The sequence below is a fragment of the Xyrauchen texanus genome, chromosome 31, assembly GCF_025860055.1.
Source record: "Xyrauchen texanus isolate HMW12.3.18 chromosome 31, RBS_HiC_50CHRs, whole genome shotgun sequence".
Classification (NCBI taxonomy): Eukaryota; Metazoa; Chordata; class Actinopteri; order Cypriniformes; family Catostomidae; genus Xyrauchen; species Xyrauchen texanus.
The window spans coordinates 24051934-24061681 of record NC_068306.1 but is presented as its reverse complement, the minus strand read 5'-3'; the positions used below and the strand labels follow the sequence as shown (position 1 = coordinate 24061681).

At 35.3% G+C, this 9748-nt stretch overlaps 1 protein-coding gene across 1 annotated transcript; it reads right to left on the bottom strand.

The window, feature by feature from the left end:
* Window positions 1–868: 868 nt before the first annotated feature.
* LOC127625227 (protein c-Fos-like) lies at window positions 869–2791 on the bottom strand. Its single transcript, XM_052100386.1, has 4 exons — window positions 2605–2791; window positions 2019–2249; window positions 1232–1339; window positions 869–1111 (listed from the first exon to the last, which is right to left on the bottom strand). Exons 1-4 carry the CDS (start codon window positions 2776–2778, stop codon window positions 974–976), a joined length of 651 nt encoding a protein of 216 aa, XP_051956346.1. The 5' UTR covers window positions 2779–2791; the 3' UTR covers window positions 869–973.
* Between the last annotated feature and the right edge of the window lie 6957 nt (window positions 2792–9748).

Here is a 9748-nt window from a genome sequence, read left to right as displayed (position 1 = left end):
CCCCAGATGTGACTTTCTTTCTATTGCTAACACATAAGTCGATTTTTAGAAGAATATCTCAGCTCGGTACAATGCCAGTGAACGGTGACCAGAACTTTGAAGCACATAAAGGTAGCATAAAAGTAATCCATTAGACTCCAGTGGTTTAATCCATTTCTTCAGAAGTGGAAAGATAGTTGTGGGTGAGAAACAGACCAATATTTAAGTCCTTTTTTTTTTTTTTTTTTACAATGAAACTCTGACTATGACCAGTCCTGAACAGAAGGTGACACGCAAGAATGGAATTGCCTAAAATCAAAAGAAGATTGTGAAAGTGGAGATTTACAGTTAAAAAGGACTTCTGTTTTTTTTTTACACCTTTCAAATAACTTTTTAAGACATTGATTTAACCACTGGAGTCATACGGATTGCTTTTATGCGACTGTTGTGTGCTTTTTGTTTTTCAAGAGTTCTGGGCACTATTGACTTGCATTGTATGGACGTACAGAGCTGAGATATTCTTCTAAAAAATGTGTTTGTGTTCTGCAGAAGAAAGAATGTCACACACATCTGAGATGGATTGAGGGTGAGTAAATGATGAGATAATTTTCATATTTGGGTAAACTATACCCTTTTATTTATCATAATATTGATTATTTAAAGATGACTCAATTCAGTATGATGGAAATTTGTCAAACAACTGAAATGCTTAATTCTTAGACTGAAATCTATTACAACTGTTTCTATTCCAAGTTTTACATGCATGAAAATGTATCTGTTTACAAAATATTTCAACAAGAAACTGTGGAAACTGTGGAATCTATTACCAAAAAAAGTAAAATAATAATAATTTTAAAAAATAAATGCAATATAAAGTTCTTCAGTGTAACATGGAAATATATTTTTGCATTTCGCTGACTAATATAGGCATATTTGTTAGAAAAGGCTGGTCTGAACCAGCAGACTCAGCACAAAACATGACCAGCATTCATGTTTATTCTGGGTTAAGATCATTGCATTTGCAAATGGGCTTATGTGCCTCAAAGACTAACTCTAGTTTCTCTCTTTCCCTTTCAAGTGCAGCAATCTCTTCCTCCAGTTGTGTCTTTACTTGTTCCAGATCATCTGACTCCTGAAATGGAAAGCACACGTTTCAAGACATCATATGATGTACTATTAGCTGACACTATTTATACAGCATATATATGATAACAGAAAAACCTTGATGGGGCAGAGGTCTATTCAAACTCACATTCTGTAATGTGTCTAGAAGCTCACGCCGACGATCCCGACATCTAGCAGCTGCAACTCTGTTCCTTTCCCTGCGGATTCTCATCCTTTCTAGCTCCTCAAAGGACATCTATGAAAGGTGAAGAAGTGTATATTCAAAGGCTGGGGGGTCTTTTGCTGAAGTATGTGGTTTCAGCACCACTAGTGTCAATAAAATAAATTACAAACATAATAACTGTTTTCAAACAGATTACAGAAAACTTCCCCCATTTTCTATTGGATGTAAACAGATACTCCTGCTCAAAACTTGGTTGAGTCAGTGTTGCTGTTTTGGCTTGGATAGGTCGCTCAAACAAATAGAGGAATGATTTGATAAAGCCACAGAGACAGTTTTACACTTTTAGGAGAAACAACTCCAAAATGGTTTATTACTGACTCTGTATATTAAGCTGGGAAACAAGAAGACTTTTAAAGCTTTGTATGACATAAATTAGCTTTATGGACCAAGCATAAAGTGAAGATGCTGCCATGTTATGGTTGATAACAAGAAAGCATACTCTTGCAGTAATTCTGCCCTATTCCAAGTATGTTGTTCCTGTTACTCACCCGTTGGCACTATTTCAATGTGATCCATCCTTTTGAGTCTGCGCTTTAATATTCCCGCTAAAATACTATAACACTGACTCATTCAGTGTGAGTCATTTTACTTTTCTTTTTTTTTTTTTTTACCATAAATGAGTCACATAAATCCCTCAAGTCTATTTTCACTAAATTGCACATTGAAATCTCAGAAATTATCAGAAACTCACATGTTTATGAGGGTGTCCTACTGCACTGTCCACCACTGCTCCTTCACTGGACAGGTCAGAACTGGAGCTCTGTGACAAACAGGAAAAGTTAGGCATGCTGGATGGTATCATTGGGGACGGTGTTTCCAAGGTAGTCTCTGATTGGGAAAGTACAGAGGACTGCAGAAGCCATTGAAGATCTGGACTGGTTGCAATTACATCAAGATTTGGGTTGGATGTAGCCTCTGCATTCTGCAAAAATACAAACTTTAAACACAGCTGTAAAACAGCAGATGAAAAATAGTTTACCTCTTGAAAGAATTGACTTATTAACAAAATTCTTCTACTTGATTCAGACATTTTGAAAATACTGTATATGCAACACCAGATTTACACTTTTCAATTTCATAACGAAATTCCATCAAATCGAATTGAGCGATCTTGAATAAAATAAAAACGAAATACCTTTTTTTTTTTTTTTTACTATACACAATTCAATATGATAGAATTTTGTTACGAAATTAAAATGCGTAAATCTTAAAAATAGCCCTAAATTATTATTTCTTTATATTTTGAGGGAAGTTATCATTTCAAAGAAGTTACACACCTGACGTACGTAACGAGCCGTTGCTACATCAGAATCCATCCATGCTGGGGAAATCTCGGAATTCCGCCTCCGATAAAACGGTTCTCTACCTTCATTGTGATTCATTGCCATGTCGACCCCCAGCGTTTCATAATGGGCATCCTGATAAAACCCGGTTGTATCCTGTGAGTTCATAATGTTTAACCCAGTGAAGATCGCTAAAATCCATTTGATTAATTGCAATATAACTAAACAGATCGCACGTGGAAGTTTTTTTTTTTTTTTTACAAAACTATGATAAATCCATTGGAAAGAATGGTAAAAATATAAACGAGACCACAAGAGAAATGACTAAACTATGATAAGCATTAGAGAGAACGATGAAAAATCCCAAAACACGTGCTACAACTTTTCTTAAACTCCCCCGCCCTCTCCCTCTCTCCTCTCTCTCTCTCTCTCTCTCTCTCTCTCTCTCTCTCTCTCCTCCCCAATTTTTTCAAATTAGCGCCTTTTTCTCCTAGAACACTATCTTCGAGCCTGTAGTGCCCAAAGCAAGTGATATCTGAGCCTCTTTCTATGGCGTTATTTCCCTGTCAAATGTCGAGAGCGCATTATTGTAGCGCGAAAGTACATTAATGTTATGCGCGAGCGCGAATCCCTCTGCTCGCGCGCGGAATATAATGCGCCGAGCGCGAATCCCTCTGCTCGCGCGCGGGAACTGGGCGCGCGCTCTCAGATACACGCTGCTCTTGAAAGAATTTTCTCTGCGCTCGCTCAGAGAATATGCCTGCACTTAAAACGTGTTCATTGCAATCGCGAATCTCTCCTCTTCGCTTAAAGTAAGCGTGTTTGTGCTTAGACTGTGTCCCGTGCGTTCGCGCATGCCCAAGTACTCTTCTCTTCGATTTCTTTCTCTTTGCTCTTGGCATAAACGCTGTCAAAACGGCAACAACCAATCAGAAAAGGCTTCAACGACTGACCAATGAAAACGCGACATCGTACATGGAATCTTATTGGTTGATATTGAACCGCACATGTTCATGTGTTCAATCAAGACGATTCAATTCAATCAAGACGAGCCGAGATGGATCCGCAGAATCGACGATCTCAGGTAAACAGTTTTATTTGTTTTGATGTTAAATATGTCAAATGTATCTTAGAAATGTCTGGGAAGAGGGCGACTGGATTATTTTACATATAAATGACCTAGACTGTCAACCACGTTCATACTACAGGTGCTATGCCCATTGTAGTGAGATTTTTGAGCCAAATAGATTTGAAAGCCGATTCCAAAAGGCAAAAATAATATTTTACGTCTGATAATTAACACATTGTCTCGTGCAATCACACCAGTGATTAAACATTAAGTACGTAGCGAGATCAACTGCTAAATTAAAATCTGAAAAAAGACTTGGGGAGATAAGGTGGCAACATGCCCCCGTAAAATTATGCTAGTCCTATATCTATTATGGCTGTCACTAATGAAGTGATGTGAAATGAAAAGTGTCATCTGCAATAGATTTTCTTTATCGCGGATTGCAGCGTTGAGTGTTATAACGTTAATCAATCACCCACTTTCTGTTGAGCTTAATTAATGCAGTTTGGCCAATCAGAGGCATTTTGATTAAAGGACAAGTTCAGTATTTTACACTTAAAGCCCTGTTTTAAGATCGTTTCTGATGAAATAGAACGGTTAAGATTAAAATTTGGACCAAGGCGTCATAAAACCAACGCACATGGCACCCTTTAGCGTCAATATGAGACGCAGATATATATGGGCCAGAAGGCACCTCCTAGTGGTCTAACCCTAACCAATCTTTCAATCTTAACCGTTCTATTTCATCAGAAACGATCTTAAAACAGGGCTTTAAGTGTAAAATACCGAACTTGTCCTTTAATCAAAATGCCTCTGATTGGCCAAACTGCATTAATTAAGCTCAACAGAAAGTGGGTGATTGATTAACGTTATAACACTCAACGCTGCAATCCGCGATAAAGAAAATCTATTGCAGATGACACTTTTCATTTCACATCACTTCATTAGTGACAGCCATAATAGATATAGGACTAGCATAATTTTACGGGGCATGTTGCCACCTTATCTTTCCCCAAGTCTTTTTTCAGATTTTAATTTAGCAGTTGATCTCGCTACGTACTTAATGTTTAATCACTGGTGTGATTGCACGAGACAATGTGTTAATTATCAGACGTAAAAATATTATTTTTGCTTCTTAAACTCGGCTCATCTACAATCTCACTGTGTGATAACATCTGCAGCCATTACATGTGATAGTGCCGTTTGAATATAGACTATCATCGTGTTACCACATTCCAGATCAATTAACACTGTTTAATCAAATCGAATCTGTCATCCTGTCGTCGTCTCCAGTGACATTGTCTCGACGTATACATGATTGCATGATGTTAACTATCAACAATACCAGTAGACATGATCGTCGTCTGGCTGCCTACGACCGGTTACGTTAACTTACGTATGCGACGCAGAGCGTCGAAATGACATCGATACACATCGCGTTTCTGCTGTAAACGCAGCTGCTGGCATTTTAGTCGAATAACGACATTTCAGCGCAAGCATCTTGAAGCTTCACATTGTCTGAAGCGCGCGCTGCAATTCGCGCTCGGCCTCTATTACGCGCGCGCAAGGCTCGCACTCGCCTGCGCTACGTACTCGCCTGAGAAATAACGCCATATTCTTTCAAATAGCGCCAAATGACTCACTGAATTCAAATTAATCTAGGAATTAAATCAGGCTAAACATCTCTTTGTTCAAAATCAGTGGTTCAAGGGCAACAGCAGCTTCCACAGTTCAACCCTGCACATCTCGAATTTCAATTTCAGACATCTTTTGCCCAACAAGTGACGTATAGGTTAGTTATTTATGAATAAGCTAACCGTTGTAGAACTGGTTGTACATCAGTTGGTTGAGAGTGAATCACGAAGCAACGCACTGGTGAACTGTTTGCACTGCAATTATGGCACAGATGAAGAAACTATCAATGACACATAAATTGCCTCAAGGTACAGGCCTACTGTAATAACAATACTAATGGTAATTTGAGACTGATATTGAATAAATAGGGTAGAATAGACAAATGAACTAAAGTATTGATGTGACAACTATAATTTGAACAGTGTGAGTAAGATCGAGATGAGCTGTAACAGGGTATGACTAGGCCTATGTGTCATAATTCAGATAAAAATAAATGACAAAAATATAAAAGGAGCATATGTTTTTAATCAGTCTCAGCACACATGACATATTTAATCATCAATTTCAAGCTTAAAGGAATAGTTCACCTTAAAATGAAAATTCTCTCATTATTTCACTCTCCCTCATGCCATCCCAGATGTGTATGACTTTCTTTATTCTGCTGAACACAAGCAAAGCACTGATTTTTGAGATAAGAGACAAAACATGTCTTACATACAAAAGTCATCTTTATATTAAAAATCAAGAAATGCATAACAATAAAACTACTGGAAAAGTTAAATATAAACGAAATGTGTATACTCAGGGCATTTTTAACTTATATTTTAAAATACTTTTATTAGAATTTTTTCAAATGCAAGAGGTCACAATGTTAAACTGCTAAACAAAGTGTTTAAAAATGCAACAAATTCATAAATATATCAATATCAAATGAAAGGTAGGGATCTGTAAGATATCAAACAATACATAAAGAAAATTATATTTTCCATTAAAAAAAACTGCCTATCAAATTTGTGTCCTCACTTTGCATCAACTCAAAAAAAAACAACAAAAAAAAATAGTTTTAATCCTGAATAAATCAGAAAATGTCAGGTTTAACTTTGAGTACCCCTTTCCCACTTCCTGCTCATGGTGGATGCATGACATGTGGACATGTGGTCTGGTACAGTTGATATTTTTCATATTTTAAACAAACAATGTATAAGTCTCTGCGGTCACTGCTTCAACTTGGCAACTCTGTCATTCTCATTATTATAATTTCTGTTAAAATTGTGGGATCAATTTTGGCACTTGTGCAACACTTGGTTAATATGGAAAACTATTACATATTATTTATGATTTATTTTATCACTCAACTCCTTTACTGAACAATATTATTAGGTCTATTCAATGCAAGTGAATGGTCGCCAGAACTTTCAAGGTCCAAAAAGTATATGCAAATAAAAGCAGATTAAAAGTAATTCATGTAACTCCAGTGGTTAAATCCATGTCTTCAGAAGTGATATGATAGGTGTGGGTGAGAAACAGATCAATATTTAAGTCCTTTTTTACTGTAAATCTACACTTTCACATTCTTCTCATTTTTTATTTTTGCCACTTTTTTTTTCAATGTGCATGTCGCCTACTCGGCAGGAAGGATATTTTGGAGTAAGAAATTACTTACATATTGATCTGTTTTTCACCACACCTATCATATCATAGATTCTTTAGTCATAAATGTATTTATTTAAATGTTTCACACATTAATGCATTTTACACTCATTGTACATATTATTATGAGTAGCAGTTGTTGGGAGTATATGGACCTGTTGTGAATCAGCTGCCACTGTGTTTGTGGGTTTGGGATTTGTTACAATCTCTGTACTTTTTGCATTAAAATTGCACAAGTTTGCACAATATCTTTCCATATTTCAATGCTTTAATTCCTAGCATGGTGCTTAGCGACAGCTGTTACGTGAAGGTGTGCATTTCTGGCTGGAATGGCGATTTTTGGATTGTTGCGCAAATGGCAACGTTAGTGGACTCAAGATGGTCACAATTTCTTTTACTTTAACAAACTACATTGATGTAGACATGAAAGTTCATGAAGAATGAATAGCAGTCATTAGATAAGCCGAAATAAAGGCTCGACATGACCTCGCTCTGAATAACAAGCACTGCAACCCCAAGACTTCATAACCAACAATTCGTTTTCTGGTCTGTGTTCTGCCGATTTGTTTTAAGTGTTGCTCATGAAATTTCAAAGGACACTGTTTTTTTTTAAAAGAACTAGAATATTACCAAACATGCCGAGAGGTTTGACCCTGAGACTATTTGCTTGACCAGCACCAGGGCGACACCATGCTTGTTCTTTGTACTACGGGTGCATCAATGGTCCAAACATTTTCACTTTTTTTTTTATTGTTTTCCTACTTGAATGTTTTGTTAGATAAACAATGAATGTTTAAGAAGATACATAATGATTCTTTTTTTTAAGTAATAGAAAACAACACGTTTCACATATAACAATATGGAAAGGTCCTCCACATATGCTACAAACAAAAACATTATTTCCTTTCATGTTAAATGTTCATTGGACATCATTTCATAATAAATAATGACATTTTTATATTACTCCAATTATTGAATCATTTTAAATGGAAAATGAGTAAGAATGTATAAAAACTCTGCCTGAAAGTTTATGAAAAAATTGGAAGAAGGCTGACATTTTTGCAAAATTCCTGAATGGTATGGTGTAGCCATATGGCAAATATATATATATATATATATATATATATATATATATATATATATATATATATATATATATATATACATACCTTTAATATATAGATTGTGGATCTGTTAGTCTGTTGCATTTATTAATTTATTTGGAAAAGTGTACCGTAATAACTATAATTGCATTTATTCGTAAATAACACAAAAATGATTAGTTTTTCTTATTTTCAGACAAAAATGAACACAGCAATGTTTTATGGATAGGGTTACAACCGTGCAGAGTGCTCCTTTTTGATGGTCAACAAAGAGGATATGGTAAGCTTTAGTGACGCATGACAAAAGCCTGATAGGAGTTTGTAGGTGTTACAATTGTATAAGTACATTAATTAAAGTAATATTCGTTTAATTCAATTAACAATTTATATTTGTTTTTAATTAAGTATAGTTTTTTTTTACTATTTTCCATTGTGGTACATAGTTTCCACATTGCAACAATTCTATAAAATTTTCTAATTCTATAATTTTATTAAAAACATTTATTTCTGAAAATCATATGGGAAAAATATTCCATCATTTGAATATAATACGTGCCATACAGGTTTAAGGTTATTATGTCCAGCCTGCTTGTCATGTTAAATGCTTAGTTTGTGAAATGTTACATGTAAACCGTTACCCATCACTCATAAATCTAAATGACTGTCATGTTTATTTATTTATCTATTTATGAAAACATAAAATCAAGATGGCGCATGAAAGTATGTAATACTAAATACCGGTTATTGAATAGTAGGACTGTAGTAATTATCTAGTCTTCATCTGGGGTGTCGGTCAGAATACAATCTTCGATCAGATTCAGTTCAAAAGAGGTTTATTGAGCCATTTATCCCAACAGCAAACACAACAGCAGTACAGTAGGCTTGACAGGTTAGATTTGTGTTCATCATTGTGTGAGTATTTATATAAATGTACATATGTGTGTGGGTGTGTTATTCTGCAATAGGTACAGAAATAAAGAGAGTCATTAATTCTCATGTCTCTCATTATTCAATAACATTATTCACATAAATAAAATATGTCCACATAATCCCAGGTAAATATTAAATTAAATTCCAATAGAGTATAAACCTGTCTCAGTCACAATGAAATATTATACAATATTGCCATCTAGCGGTTATATATGGCAAATGCACATTAAGAAAGGCGCATTCTACTATACAGTAATTTGCATAATATGAACGCGAAGCACAGACATCGTTTGCATAAACTTAAAATAAGTAGAGAATCACATTACTAATGTGATAATAACATGCTGAAATATACAACGTGTTATATAAAATATAGTATTAAACAAGAAAGTATGAGTAATTAACGAATGCAATTATTAGGCAAATGAGTTTAACAGAGCATGCAACCAAGCATGAGCGTTAACAGATGTTTGAGCTTTATGACATATTAAACATCATATTCATACTTGAAACAAACTCTGTGACTGACAGTTATCATTTACTAGTCTAATTGAACAGGTTACTCACATTCATTAATAGACGCGCACTTCAGCACACGCATTTGTTACAGGTCCCAGGCATAGGACCTGAGTGACAGCTTTATTTTTGCCTGAGAAATCAGGAGAAAAGAAGACAACACACAAATGAGTGGCTTTCCTCAGACATGACTTGTCAGCGTCTTTATTTAACTAATTACATTTGTTTTCCTCTT

What these genes read in the sequence shown, in the direction of transcription:
- LOC127625227 (XM_052100386.1), bottom strand. Translation starts at nt 2,778, where the DNA reads ATGAACTCACAGGATACAACCGGGTTTTATCAGGATGCCCATTATGAA. An exon ending in TAGGACACCCTCATAAACAT is followed by an intron (nt 1,340 to 2,018) that starts GTGAGTTTCTGA and finishes CACCTTTCATAG; the next exon opens with ATGTCCTTTGAGGAGCTAGA. An exon ending in TTCTAGACACATTACAGAAT is followed by an intron (nt 1,112 to 1,231) that starts GTGAGTTTGAAT and finishes TTTCCATTTCAG; the next exon opens with GAGTCAGATGATCTGGAACA.